Source organism: Xiphophorus hellerii, chromosome 2 (genome assembly GCF_003331165.1).
Source record: "Xiphophorus hellerii strain 12219 chromosome 2, Xiphophorus_hellerii-4.1, whole genome shotgun sequence".
NCBI classification, from domain to species: Eukaryota; Metazoa; Chordata; class Actinopteri; order Cyprinodontiformes; family Poeciliidae; genus Xiphophorus; species Xiphophorus hellerii.
This window is the reverse complement of record NC_045673.1, coordinates 21575224-21589777: the sequence shown is the minus strand read 5'-3', so window position 1 is coordinate 21589777 and position 14554 is coordinate 21575224. Positions and strand designations below refer to the sequence as shown.

General features: G+C 44.0%; 1 protein-coding gene across 2 annotated transcripts in view; it reads left to right on the top strand.

The window, feature by feature from the left end:
* Positions 1 to 4309: 4309 nt before the first annotated feature.
* Positions 4310 to 14554, top strand: part of LOC116736551 (filamin-C-like) — a 30249-nt gene continuing 20004 nt past the window's right edge. Inside the window, exons 1-9 of one of the 2 annotated variants that reach the window (XM_032589050.1) lie at positions 4310 to 5103; positions 8474 to 8722; positions 10800 to 10897; positions 11897 to 12047; positions 12356 to 12474; positions 12590 to 12667; positions 13404 to 13566; positions 13663 to 13863; positions 14036 to 14143. In XM_032589050.1, coding sequence (XP_032444941.1) covers positions 4728 to 5103; positions 8474 to 8722; positions 10800 to 10897; positions 11897 to 12047; positions 12356 to 12474; positions 12590 to 12667; positions 13404 to 13566; positions 13663 to 13863; positions 14036 to 14143 — 1543 coding nt within the window. In that variant the 5' untranslated portion in view covers positions 4310 to 4727. The remainder of the gene's footprint in view (positions 5104 to 8473; positions 8723 to 10799; positions 10898 to 11896; positions 12048 to 12355; positions 12475 to 12589; positions 12668 to 13403; positions 13567 to 13662; positions 13864 to 14035; positions 14144 to 14554) is intronic. The other variant, XM_032589058.1, reaches the window with a different exon arrangement.

Below are 14554 nucleotides of genomic sequence, written 5' to 3'. Positions count from 1 at the left end.
TGATGTCTGAGAGGCACTTTCTTTCCCGGGCGGCTGACCTCACCGACCGTCATGCTCACAAGGTGTAAGGTGTCCGGGAGTCTCATTCATGAAAAACATTCAGCAGGAGCAGGAGTCGCCCCTCTGGAGGCATCGTGTTGCACACGGGTTGTATCGATATTAATAACTCTGCAGACGTGACACGATCCCACAGCCGCAGTTTGGACGCAGGCAGGCGGCGGGGAAGTGGCCTGTTAACGTGGCTGACGACGAGGCCTCCGAACCGCAAGCCGCTGCCGCACTGCACACAGCTCATGGGTTTGCTGAGATTAGGGGAATCTAATGTTCAGAAAGTACCCTGGATGTGCAGCTTTGTGTAAAAAGCTAGCCTAGGTTTAAAGTAAATTAGTTTCCCCCCCAAGTCTGCCAAACCTCCCTTAGGATTCTGAATCAGGTTCCTGTCTCATTCTGTGTCAAGAGTTGCAGCTAAAGGATTAAAAAGTGTCTTAATGGGCTGATCAAACAGCCTATGGCCCTGGGCCTATCTGCACAGCAAATTCACCCCAAATCCCTTTTTAAATAATTAATACAGTCTACTGACAGGCAAACAGGGGAAAAGCTAATTAAAAAAAGGTGCGAGGCAGATAGTGAAAAAGCCACAGGCGAGCTTTAAAGAAAAAAAGTCAAAAGGCCAGATCAACAGATGAGGCTCAGCGATTTATTTATTTATTTATTTGCTCTATTTTCATCACTTTTCGGCCTTTTTTTTTAAAAGGTAATGAATGAACTGAGCTTTAGACCATTCTGATCACTTACCTCCAGCAGAAGAGCTGGAACCACATTGAGAAGCATTTTATGAACAAGGGTGGGTTTGGGGGGGGAAGTCTTGCAATTTTGTATTTGTGAAACTATGATAAATGAATGAAAATACATTCTGGCAAACTTCTGTATTTTTATTCTTAAATAAAAATAATTTAGAACAGCTTTAAAGGGTGTGTGTTAACGGTGACTCGTAAAATATAGCAGCAAGAAGAACAACTGAAATAAATGGAAATAACGCCAATTTTCCCAAAGTCTGAGAACATAATCCAAACATTTTTTTAACATTTCCGACAGCATAATGCAGCCACCAATCTGTCTGAAGTGGTATTTTTAGGATGACGTGTGGTGTTAGTTTATAGCAACAAAGTTTCTCCTCGTAAATGTTCCCAAGTCTTGTGATTTTTTTTTTTAAAGCTGTTTTTTTTTTTTTTAAAAGATTTTCATTTGGCTGTGTAATTCTTCCAGCTCGTAGCATATCTCTATTTGTTAAGTGGTTCTTATCACTGCAGAATATTCCGGCGCCTGCTTCAGGCCTTCCTGTAACCGCTCCGGCTGCGTCATGACTGAAAGTGAGGAGGTGAGCACTCCCGTCTGGAAGCAAACTCGGTTTGAACAGGATGACACCTGAACATCCACTGAGCCCTCAGAGAGGCGCTGACTCACTTTAAGTGACTACATGCTCCATGTTTAGATCAGATAACTGCCTTACGCCGACGTAGGCTGGAAGTAAAACAAGAAAGTAGGGTTTGAAGAAACGCCTCAAATGTTTTGTGGTATCAGATGACCTTTCAGGAGACCCACCTGGGGTCCCCCCCGCTGCAACCGCCTTCCCGAGAACGCTTTCTGCATGTGTCACAGTTATTCTTAACTCCCACTTATTTATCCAAGCTGGAGCTGGCAGCTGGTGTCAACCAGTGCTGAGTCACAACACCATGACAATCGCAGGACCTGCTGCAAACACAACATTTACTGACTCCTCAAGATATTTTATTTTTTATTTTTTCTATAAACTTATGCACTGCCTCCTCACAGTGCTGTCAGTGAGCAGATCTGGAGATGACACTTTCACTTGCTGGAAATTCAACAACAAAAACTTTCACGTTGCAGCAGCTGCTTTTTGGGCTGAAAATTTGATTTATTGCTGCGAAAATTTCATTTTCGTAATCTTTAAACTGGACATATCTATTGTAGCTTAGCGTCAGACAAAAACCTGAGTAAATGCAAAATGCTTTCAACGAATGATTTTCCTTCATTATGAGAACAGCTCTACCCAAGCCAACCTGGTTATATGTAAGATGTATCCATAGTAACTGGTTGTGTCAATCCATAGTGATATTAGCTGCCATGAAGCATTAAACCAGAAATCGTTTTTTATGTTGCTGTGAAGGAATTTTAGCTCACTCTTTTTTGCAAAGGAGTTTTAATTCAGCCATGTTATATGGATATCAAGCACAAACAAACTGCTTGACTCTTGATTAGAGAGATTAAGTGTACACTTTAACTAGGCCAATCCAAAACTTTCACTTTTCTCTTTTGAGCCATTCAGGGGAAGACTTTACGTTTCAGAGCATCGTCCTTCTTTACAACCCATTTTAATTTAAGCTTAGGATCATGAATGGAAGTCTGCCATGCTTTAGAGTTCTTCCTGTCTTATTTTGAGACTTCACAGAGAAATTTTGGAATAAAGTCGTCAGGTTGGCGACCGTGATAAGAGTGTGTAAGTATGTCACCAGTGGGCTGCTGGTTCAAATCCCAACTCCGTCGGTGCCAGTCGTGTCCTTGGGCAGGACATTTCACCCATCTTGCCTACCGATGGCGATCAGAGAACCCAGTGGCGCTGGTGCATGGCAGCCTCACTTCCCAGACCCAATAGCAGTAGTAGCTCACTGCCACCGGTGTGTGAATGTGTGTGTGAATGGGTAATGACTCAATGTAGCGTAAAGGGCTTTTGGGGTTGATAAAGTGCTAAATAAGTCCAGCCCATCCACCATTTTTAGATAATGGCTCCTATTGTGGTTCACCAAAGCCTTGGATGTGGGATTATAACCTGTTCCAGTTTAATGGATGTCAGTGATTTTCTTTCTTATCTGTTCTTGGATTTTTTTACATGAGGGGAGGGTATTTTTTTATTTATTTAAGTTTTATTGACTCTAGTGAATTTGATAGTCTATTCTATCTATTTGATAGTGAATTGACAGGAAAATGGGTAATGAGAGAAGGGGGAAGACATGCGACAAAGGTTACCAGGCTGGGAATCGAACCTGTGACGGTCGCATCGAGGACTAAGGCCTCCATATGTGGGTTGTGCTTAACCCCTGCGCCACCACAGCACACCCCCAGAGGATATGATCATTGAACCTGCTCCTTGTCATGTGGCCAGTGAATCTGAACTCTGCTTTTGTTGTTAATCACAGTTCACCTATGATCGTAGAGGCATGGTGCAAGTTTTACATAGAGCCAGGCTGGTTTGGACACATTTTTCCCTTAGAAAGTAAAATCACGATTTGAAAACGACTTTCTGTATTTCCTCAGAATTAGTTTGATGATGTGAAATAAGTAAAACAAAAACGCAACAGCAGAAGAAACCTGGAATGGTTCTGCTTGTATGTTTGGGACATTTATCCTGCTGGAAGGTGCAGCCTCCAGTCTTCCACAGCCCCAATTTGGTTCTGTTTGTTTGTTGAAGAGAAATACTAAATAATGCTGCCCTCACCATGTTGCACTGAAGGCATGACATGTTCAGGACGTTCTGGCACAAACGGCATTCTGCATACAGGCCAGGAAAGTCAGTTTTCTCCGATTAGAGCATCTTTTTCTACAAATGCCAGATTTGCTGAGCGTGTGGCTGACACACACCGAGACAAAATGTGAAAGGGCCATGAATCCTTTTGCAGGGTTCTTCTGCAACTGCAAAGTGCAAGAACTCGAATCTGCCCATCCAAATAAGGAGTTATTTTTTTTAAACATAGCCCATATGGTACAACATATAATCTCATAAGCCTCTGTGAGCAAGCTGACCTTTGCCTGAAATGCATATCTCACTGTGGTGGCAGATAGCTGTCAGACCAACACATTTTTGGTCAGACACACGATTCAGTCACCTCATATAATGACCTCATTCTTTAAAACCCACAGTCTTTTCTTCTTTGTAGGACTCACTGGAGGATTTTCATTTGAGAGAGAGAAACAAAAAATCTTGAATTGTAACATGAAAACCCTGTGGCCCCCAGGGACTCGCTACTCCTTCTTTTCTTAGTCTAGTTGTTCATCCACTTGCCCCCCTCCCCCCTCGCAGAATGACACACATCCACAACAATCGGTCAGTGAGTCCCGGTCCACTCCTCCCTCTCAGTCGCCCGAATTGGAGCTCCTAAAAATAAGGTGCATGCCACAACTGTTGCGCTGCTAGGGGCCTGACCAATCACAGCCCCCGCCCCACTCCTCGTCCTCCGCGAAAACCGAGCCAGACTCCCGTTTTCCTCATGGATTAACAAATAGACCATGATCACAGACGCAGAGTGACGCGGCCCGGGGCCCCTTTATAAACCCCATCTCCGTCCTCCTCTCTGCATGCAAGTTAAACAATCTCTGCTCCAGCTCACCTGCCTCTAAATCCACTACTTTTTTTTTTCTTCTCCAAGTACAATCCTCACAGGACAGCTTCTCCAGAAGGTGCCAAAAGAAGAAAAGCCTCCTGATTTATCGGATCATTTAACCCCCCAAATCACCGCCACGAGAGGGATTCTTCGCATCTGTGTCCGAACAATCCTTGCTCAGTCTCAACTGAACTTTTCCCCTCTCGCTCTTTGCCATCGACCCGCTAAAAGTTTCCATCGCAGTTCCGCACACGGGTGTCACCGCCGAGCTATATATATATAAAAAAAATAATAAAGTAAGAAAAGAAAGTGGACGCGGACAGGGCCGTCATGATGAGCAACAACTACGGCGAGGACCAGCTGCCTCCGCAGTACTACCAGGCCACGGACTTCGGGGACGAGGAGGACGACGAGATGCCCGCCACGGAGAAGGACCTGGCCGAGGACGCGCCGTGGAAGAAGATCCAGCAGAACACCTTCACCAGGTGGTGCAACGAGCACCTGAAGTGCGTCAACAAGACCATCACCGACCTGCAGAGGGATTTCAGCGACGGCCTGAAGCTCATCTCGCTCCTGGAGGTGCTGAGTCAGAAGAAGATGTACCGGAAGCACCACAACAGGCCCAACTTCCGCCAGATGAAGCTGGAGAACGTGTCCGTGGCGCTGGAGTTCCTGGACAGGGAGCACATCAAACTGGTCTCAATAGGTGAGCTGCTATGCTGTTTTTTTATTTTATTTATTTTTTATACATCATTTGAACATATATAGATTATTGATTTGATATTTAGTGTCATCAGGCGTGCATTTATGGAATGACCTTTCTCTGCAGGTAATACTGCAAGTCTTTGGAGGTCATCGTGTCTCTGATATTTATTTATACATCTAGTTGCTAATTTCCTCAAAAACAGCTGAACTAGATTGAGTGCAAAATTGGGGCATTCTAACAAAGTGTTTTTCCATTTCAATCAGTCCTTCTCAAAGGACATGGATGCAGCTGAGATTTTCCTGAGTATCACTGTTTTATGCAACATGAATTTGACTGTTTTTAGGTGTTATTGAAGGGTACAGTTTAATTATGGGTCCAATTTTTACATGCTTAAAGTAAAAAATATAAAATAAATTAAAAAAAAAAACACAACTACCAGAAAGGTACCTAGAAGTCAGAAAGTTCTGAGGTTTCTCATCAGTCCTGATCTATAAATCCAACCTGGACGCCTTGCATTTAAAAACTTGTTTTGAAAAATAGTTTTTTGTAATTTTTCCTCTTGAATTGTGTCCGGTTAATCAGTCACACTATTCTGCGTAACCTTCTTCGGTAAACACTTTGGTTCGGTGCTAAAAAATTTAAAAAAAGATGCAGGGAAATTATCAGGTAAGAACTTCCACTGGAACCAGTTTATGCCTGATTTGATACCAATTATTGGCTCACTATCGTTCACTATTGTGGTTACTATGCTTGTATTTACTCTACCAATAATTAATGGCATAATTTCTTCTGAGTACTCAAACAGTTTGAGAACCATAGCTCTACACCATGCCACTGCATCTCTAGTTGTTTTTTAAGCGTTATCGTACCACTGGAAGGTAAACCTTCATCAGTCTGAAGTCCTTTGCAGACTCCAACAGGTTTCTTTATCCGGGCTCCACCCATCTTCCAATCAGCTTTAAGTATCCTCGCTGTAGTTGCTAAATAAAAGTAATCCCAAAGGATGATCCTACCATTACCATGTTTCACTTTTGCAATGGCATTTACAGAGTGATGTGCTGCATTAGACAGATTGAACATCGTGCTGGTCACGTTTAGATAAGCATGCTGACCTATAATTAGCTGTGGAATCCAAAATGAAATATAACTCATAAAAAAAAAAGAAGGTATAATCGCCTCGGTGTTTTATTAGTCCAGGTGCCAGGCAACAGAGACGTGGCTTTCAGAGGCCTCTGCGTCGACAGTGTTGAGTTGAGGGTCAGGAGCTTATTGGAAAGTTACTGCAGGATGTGTCACCGAGGTCGCAGAGTTGGATCGGGTCCCTTATCCAGCGGCTGCTCTGCCAGCTTGAACTGACTCCTGCTGCTGCAGTGTGCTGAGCTATGGGCTGGAAAAGTATCAAGGCTGTGCTAATGAGAATGATACAGTTTTTAACCAGATGATCATTAGTCTCACTCACACATTCACAAACACAGCTGTGCCTGGCAGGTCGGGGCGGGGAGGGGTCCCGTTTTGGGCGATCTAAGGCCATCAGTGGCACTTGTGCATATCGGGCGCATTAAGTCCGTTGGGACTGTCACACAGGTTGCATTAGCTTGCCATATATGTGCTATTCGTCACATCCACAGAATTACAGAGGCGTGACGTTAATAGAGTGCAGAATGAGTTGAACATATGAGTCAAACGGCTTAAAAATTTCATCAGGCCGGTTTTTCATTTATTGGTTCTGATCGGAACCAATAAGTTTAAATTTTGATAAAAACAAAACCAGATTTGTCAATGGATAAAATCATTTAAATAAATGCATTACGACTAAGAACTCCTTCTGTTATTGGTCTTTAAATGCACTGACCCACAGCGTGTACTTTGATCTAATCTGTTTTAGTCTAATTATAATCGGATATAGATCAGGCTTGATGCTTGGATGCGTAAATCAGGATAAATGGGGTTCCCACATTTTCTGTTTAGGTCCAAACTTTATCAGACAACCTGCAGGTCCTTTTGTTTCTAATTTAAAAGAGTCATAAATGCTCAAAATTGGAGTTTTGATTTGAAAAGCACCGATTTTCTAGGAAGCACCTTTTAGAGTTTGACAGTATTTATATGTTTTCCTTTGTTGCTCCCACATTTCAGTGAAATTCCTGGCAGGGTTGAGGTTTTGGCCGTCGGATTGTGAAGGAGAGACCCCCGCACACCCTTCTGGTGTGTGTGTGTGTGTGTGTGTGTATACCCACACTGCAAATAGCCAGATTCAATCTCCAGCCCCAGCTGCTGATCACAGGAGAGCAAAGGTCACAATCACAGATTACACCTTAAACGCTGCTCCTCACGGCTAATGAGTCTCATGCTTAATATTCTGCTTGGCGCAGACATCCCCGCTGTACAGCCTCGCTGGCCCTAGGTCAAGATTGCTTTGACGGAAAAAAAGTGTGATCATCAAAGCGCCGGCATTATACTTCCTGGCACACTCTAGCGAGAGAAGGGAGCCCCCCGAAAATACAGTCTTGAGCCTCGCTGCATCGGGGACGGCGAAAAGAATCGCCAGTTGCACATGTGTCACGGCGTGTAACTAGATACCGTTTGATGGATGCCTCTTTGGCCACACGGTCACCCGTAAAGCCGGACAGACGTTGCTCCCACCTGTCTCTGCCAGTCGAGCGGCGACACATCAAACATAACCGTCTGAAAAGCTAACCAGGCAACATTAAAAACCGCCCTCAGTTAAGCAACTTTGTTAATCAATGAAAAAGTAGAAGAAGGGAAAAAAAAAACCCTTAAAGTTTCCAACTCCAGAGGTTGTAAATGTTTGGCTTTAATAGCTGAATTTCAGCATCCGAGTGCGACTCAGCGAGCCTCTTTGACAAACTTTGTCCCCTCTGAGAACTTTTGGAAATGAGCTGCGTGGACACTGCGAGGGGACTCTAATCTACACCTATTTGATTTATCTCTCTCTGGCGCAGCAACTTTAGGGAGGTAATTGAAATCCAAGTGGCATTTATGCAGAGAGGAGATCCATTTCTCCACACATCCTCAGCTGTCACTGCGTTCAGAGTGGACTATTGTGACTGCATGACAAACTGTCACAGGGTCTTCAGCCAGACAGCTGTCTTGGAGAAAATGCCTCGAGGAGCAGGGGGGTTGGTGGGTACGGGGGGCTTGTGAGGAGTGCTGCATTCTTTACACCTCTGTAGCCAGTCATCGTTTTTTTTTTTCTTTCTTAAAATAGAGCGGCCGTCTCTTAAGAACTGCAAGGGAGAGAGATTTTCAGAAAATCTTTTGCATTAAATACTTCAAAATACGTTTGATTGTCCAAATGTGTGCATCGGCTCAACCCTTCATGAACCCCATTGTCTCTGTTGTCTCACTGCAGACAGTAAAGCCATTGTGGACGGGAATCTAAAGCTCATCCTGGGCCTCATATGGACGCTCATCCTCCACTACTCCATCTCGATGCCCATGTGGGACGACGAGGACGACGAGGAGACCAAGAAGCTGACCCCCAAGCAGCGCCTGCTGGGCTGGATTCAGAACAAGGTGCCGCAGCTGCCCATCAACAACTTCAACCGCGACTGGCGAGATGGGAAAGCCCTCGGAGCCCTGGTGGACAACTGCGCCCCGGGTAAGGAGCTCAAAGTGACCGCTGGAAATGCTGAGTCAGAAAATGTGCATCGCAGTTGCCCTTTGTCTGCTTTAACCTTTTAATGACACCGGTGTCCTCAAGTGTTTTCTGAGTGACAGTTAAGGAGTTCAAACCCCACTTTGCGATCTCAGGTTACTTTATAAACAGGTCATCACTGATCACCGTTCACATATCGTTGTCATAGAGCAGGGGTGTCAAACTCCGGTCCTCGAGGGCCGGTGTCCTGCAACTTTTAGATGAGCCTCTGCTGCACCACACCTGTATAGAATAATTAGGTCATTAAGGCTCTGGAGAACTGATCTACACAAGGAGGAGGTAATTAAGCCATTTCATTCCACTGTTTTGTACCTGTGGCACATCTAAAAACTGCAGGACAGCGGCCCTCGAGGACTGGAGTTTGACACCTGTGTCATAGAGTGTCTATTTTGGGTTTCGTTGCATTAAAAAGGGGGTTTCTGATTGTGCTGGGAGAGTTACCCTGTCAGCTGTTCCATAATAACTAAACCATTTGACTTCCAGTGTTACAAAGCCCACAGGCCCAAGTCTGGCTTTAGTGTTTATAGCCTCGGTGCTGCACAATACTCCCAAATTTAGGCACCATTCCTCCTCTTCCATCGAGGGGAGTTGAGGGAGGCATGAGGGGGGATGTTTGGCTGCAACAAAATGCAGCGTAATCTGGCATAGGGAGTTGCTTAAGCCTCAGATCCAACGACCACAAGGACGCTGAGTTGATCAACGGCCAGCCGAGGCTTTCGCCTCCAACAATGAATGCTAAAGAGCGAGTCCTCCCTCGGGTTTGCCTCGCTGAGAGCAAAGTGGGGGAGTAAGAAACGTGGAACACCGTGTTTGACTGTGTTTATAGGAGCCATTGATCTGAGGAGACGCATCTTTTAAACACAGTGCTGCTGCAATGACCATACAAGGTCGTTTTTGTCTCATCTGCTGGTGCTAAGACAAGATGCGAAGGAAGCTGCGGTGGGTGCAGGGATTCTGTACAGTCTGCAAAAGTCTGGAACACTGTGGGATATGTGTCACCCACTGGCAAATTGATCATGGATTAAACATTTGCACTTATTCCCTATACTATTGTATAAATGTTGTAGCAATTCATCCATAGTTCCTTCCTTTGCAAAGTGACCGCTACAGAAATACTTGACGGGATTTCATTGTGAGATTTAGAACTTTGGAAATTGTGGTCTGAAATTCTGTCATGAGAAAGTACAGGAACCAAGTCAGAAACACGAAAGTTCTGATTTAACTCAAATTTATAAAAGCATGTTCACTAACCAGGCTACGACAAAGCTGAACAATAGGATAAAGATAATTCCTCTTTTGTTTTATGACCATATATAGTTCTTCTTTATGTTATGTTTACTGCTACAGAGTACAGACCCACTAATAAGTTAGAATATTATTGAAAGACTAATTTATTTCAGGAACCTTATCACTAAGTGAAACAAACTGCATCGATTAATTACACAAAGGTGAATGTTTGAATGCCTTTACTTCTGCTAATTATGATGACTTTCATCATTTTCATATTGCTTCAAACCAATAAAAAAAAAACAATTTTTAACAACAGAAAGTACTTTAAATCTGATAAACGAGACTCATATTCTAATTTATTGGATACACTACTCAGTTTTTTTTTTTTCTTAAAGAAACCCATGTGTCCAGTGGTTCTGTGTCAATATTGATCAGATCATAGCATTCTGTGGTGCGCTTTCATTGGCCCTCTGAGTGAGAGACCACTCCATTGCCAGCACTAATCCAATTTAGGCATTAGCAGCCCGGAGCATGCGAGGCTCAGCCGCAGCGAGCGCACGGCTGTGTCTGTCGAAGCTGCCTCTTGTGAATTCCCGATAGAGACATCCGCTGTCACACATACAGAATCGCTTGCAGCAGGGCAGCGTGGGTAAGGTCAGCCAGTCTCGCAGTGCTATACAAGCGCTGCAGAGATAGCACTGACAGCCTAAGTGGCCTTTTTATAGCGACTGCCCTTCGTTAGACCGGTTGCACGCCTCTTCCTAATTGGCCTCTTTTGCGTTCCTGCTAGGTCTGTGTCCCGACTGGGCGGGGTGGGACCCCAATCAGCCCGTGCAGAATGCCAGAGAAGCCATGCAACAGGCCGACGACTGGCTGGGCGTCCCTCAGGTAAGATCCGTCCCAGACGCGGCTCGCCGCTCAGCACCAGGAGACTGATCTCATTTAGGAACAACAAACAGAAGCAGGGATGTTTGCTCTGTTCTCTTTAAAGTCAAGAATGAAATCGCAGAAGAAGCACAAAGCAACCCAAAGCAGCCAATAGTTTGCCAGTGGAAACATCTAATTAGAAAAAAAAATATTATTAATTAAAAACAGGATTATGTTTGAGGCTGGTGTTTTCCCAGGATAACATCCCGGAGAATGAAATGAAATATTTATTACCCAGCTCTGCCTCCCTCCCTCCACCCCCTTCCATAGTCTGTTTTTTTTTTTTTGTACCTCTCGGTAGGCGATTGCATTTTATTTGGTAATGTTCACAAATTTGTTGTGAGATTTCTCAACACGCTTCATGCCAGCAACTAAATCATGTACATTTGTAAGCGTTCCCCTGAATAACAATGGGCACCATGCGGGCTGTTTACTTGTTTTGCTAAGAGACGTTGTTATCTATTCCCAGCGAGCATTTGCTTGTGTTAGATAGCCAGCGGTGTACTGTCACGGCTCTGCAGGCCTTTGGGTGGGTGGGTGGGTGGAGGGGACTGGAATCCAGTGTGGTGTTGTTAAGTAGATGTGGGGAGAGGTCTGGCTCAGGATAAATTCCCCCATGGTGGCTTAACCCTGTTGTCCTAAGGTTAAATATAACCGTTGTGAAGCGTGGCTTTGTGCCACTGTGCGATACACAGGCAAACAAGTGCCTTAAGAGAGAGAGAGAGAGAAGTCAGAGGTGGAGAGAATAAATACGTTTAATCCTTAAATCCAATTCTATTATGCCGAAAGAGTAATCCATACCCTTGTTGAAAATGACATACAGTTCATTTAAGAATCAGTTTTCATTTGTTTCTGTTTTTTTTCTCTTTTTAAAAAAAGTGAAAACCAAAGCATGTCTTTGCACAGAAACATCCTGGGCAGTTTGACCAATTAACCCCTGCAGCACATTCTGGGTTTCAGGTGATCGCCCCTGAGGAAATCGTGGACCCAGATGTGGACGAGCACTCGGTCATGACGTACCTGTCTCAGTTCCCCAAGGCCAAGCTGAAACCCGGCGCTCCTCTAAAACCCAAGCAGCTTTTCCCAGACAAGGTTAAAGCCTACGGACCAGGTATGCAAGCTAGAGCCTAACCTTTCTGTCCACATGCAGAAAAGTTAAAGAGGGTAAATTGTCAGTAGAAGGTACCATACATGAGCTAAATTTAAAATGTCAAAGATTTTGTACGGTAATATTTTGTCTGAGTCTTCCTGAAACTCTGTGCCCTCCTTCCTCATGTAGAATCGCTCAATTCTGTTAATTTATTGAAAGAATACTATATTTGAGATTTTTTAAAATTTTTTTATGATTTCCTGTTTCTGACAAGCTGCCTTACCTAAAGCCTCTTCTCTCTCTCGTCTCTCTTCCTGTTGCATTTCCAGGTATTGAGCCTCATGGCAACAAAGTGCTGCAGCCCGCCGTGTTCACGGTGGAAACTCTGGAGGCGGGCAGCGGGGAAGTCTTGGTGTTTGTCGAGGATCCTGAAGGACACAAAGAGGAGGCAAGTCATAAATCTCAACATCCGTTCAGCTGACTCTTCAAGTTTTTGCGAAGTGTGGCATCTTTTCTTGGGATTTAATTTATTGACTTTTTTTTTTTTTTTTTTTACTCTCTAGGCCAAAGTTAAGCCCAACAAAAATAAGAATGGAACCTACACTGTCACCTACCTTCCAAAAGTGGAGGGTGTCCACAAGGTAAGAGCAAACTCACAGTTCTTTTCTTATTAACTTAAGGGTTACTAATTAATATATTTGCAACATAATTCTTTGGCATTGCTTTTATTTAGGACAATAAACCCCACGAAAGAACCCAAATAACATGAGTATTATACCGTATTATCATTAAAATAGCACTTATCTTATAATCATTATCACTTGAGCAAAATAATATTATTATATTATTATATTCAGTGATAGATACAGACAAATAATGTTTTTTTCAATTACAATAGCAATATCAATGCCTTTTTTAATAGAAAATTGGACAGTATTGCTGTCATGCCAAACTGCCAGTGTTTAGTATAAAAAAACATGAAAAAATAGAAGATAATTTAGAAGATAAATAAATACATGTTTTTTCTTTCTTTTTTTAAAATTATGTGATTGAAATTTAAATGTATAAGTGGGCAGAAATATGTCTTTCTGTGTCGTGGTATACCGTACATGTGCTTTTCTCATACTTGTGTAAAAACATGAAAGTGCGTCAGGAAAACATTGTTAGAACAGTGATCTTATGCTCTTTTAATAACAATTTTTAATATCCTATACAGGAGAAATGTTTAGTGATGTGGGCAACCTGTCTAATAATCTTACACCCCCAAATCTTATCTTGTCTTGCCAGAAATTGAGGGATGTTTTTATGGGAAACAGACCTTGGATTCCACAGGATTTCAGACTTGTCTTTCATTTCCCTTCCCTTCTTCGACTGTAGGTGAAGGTGCTGTTTGCAGGTCAGGACATCGACAAGAGCCCCTACTCCGTCAATGTGGCTAAAGCAATGGGGGACCCAAGCAAAGTGCACGCCCGGGGCCCAGGTTTGGATGCTACAGGCAACGTGGCCAACAAGCCAACCTACTTTGACATCTACACAGCTGGTACTTACTAAAACACACTTTATCCACCAGAACTGTTTATAAAAAAAACCCCTTGCTTTACTTGGTGTTAACCCTGTATGTCTTTGTCACGCTCAGGCGCTGGTACTGGTGACATCAGCGTGGTCATCGTTGATCCACAGGGTAAAAAGGACACCGTGGAACTCATCCTGGAAAATAAGGGCGACAGTGTTTTCCGTTGTACCTATCGCCCGGTGCTGGAGGGCCCTCACGCCATCCACGTGCTGTTTGCTGGCCAGGAGATCCCCAAGAGCCCTTTCAATGTCAACATCGCGGAGGGTGAGCCATCCGTCTGCGTTGTATATTAACTGTCAGACAAATCAGATTTCTTAGTGGGCGAGCTGGTGTCAGGGCGATCTATCTGTCACAATTTTCCGTCATTTAGTTTTTGCCCTGGAAACAGCCGAGCCTTCCTCTACTGTCCGTAACCCACGCTGTCTGTCATTTCTAGCTCCAGCAGTTGCTCCTCCCCCAGGAGCTCCTCTGCAGATAGCTCCTCAGTCAGTGCGCACCCCTCCTGGAGCGAAGGGTGTCCCTCCCTCAAAACCTGGCCGTCCAAGTTAGTATGCATCTGATAGGAGGGGCTTGTCAAACCATCCCAGCGCCATCCTTCCTATGCCAGGCTCTGCGCTTTCCTGAAACTTAAGGGCGCCGTGGCGCAATGCCTTGCTTGGTTCGCTTGTTCCGTCTTCTCGCTGCTTGGTGGCTCAGTCCTGTTCAGAAACCGTCAGTGTTGTACAAATAGTTCCATAGATGTAGAGTGTCTTTACGTTTGCACTTCTGCGAATTGCTGCGTTCTTCCTCGTTTCGGTATCTCTGCTTGTGGTTTTGACATGTTTGTTTTCCCATCATGTCTAAAGTTTGCATCAGCCATCTCTCCTTTTCAAAGCCTGCCTTCAACTGTTTTAAGTGACTTGACTGAAATGTTGTCGGATGCTCCTTTCTGCACTGTAATGTGTTAGTTTATCCC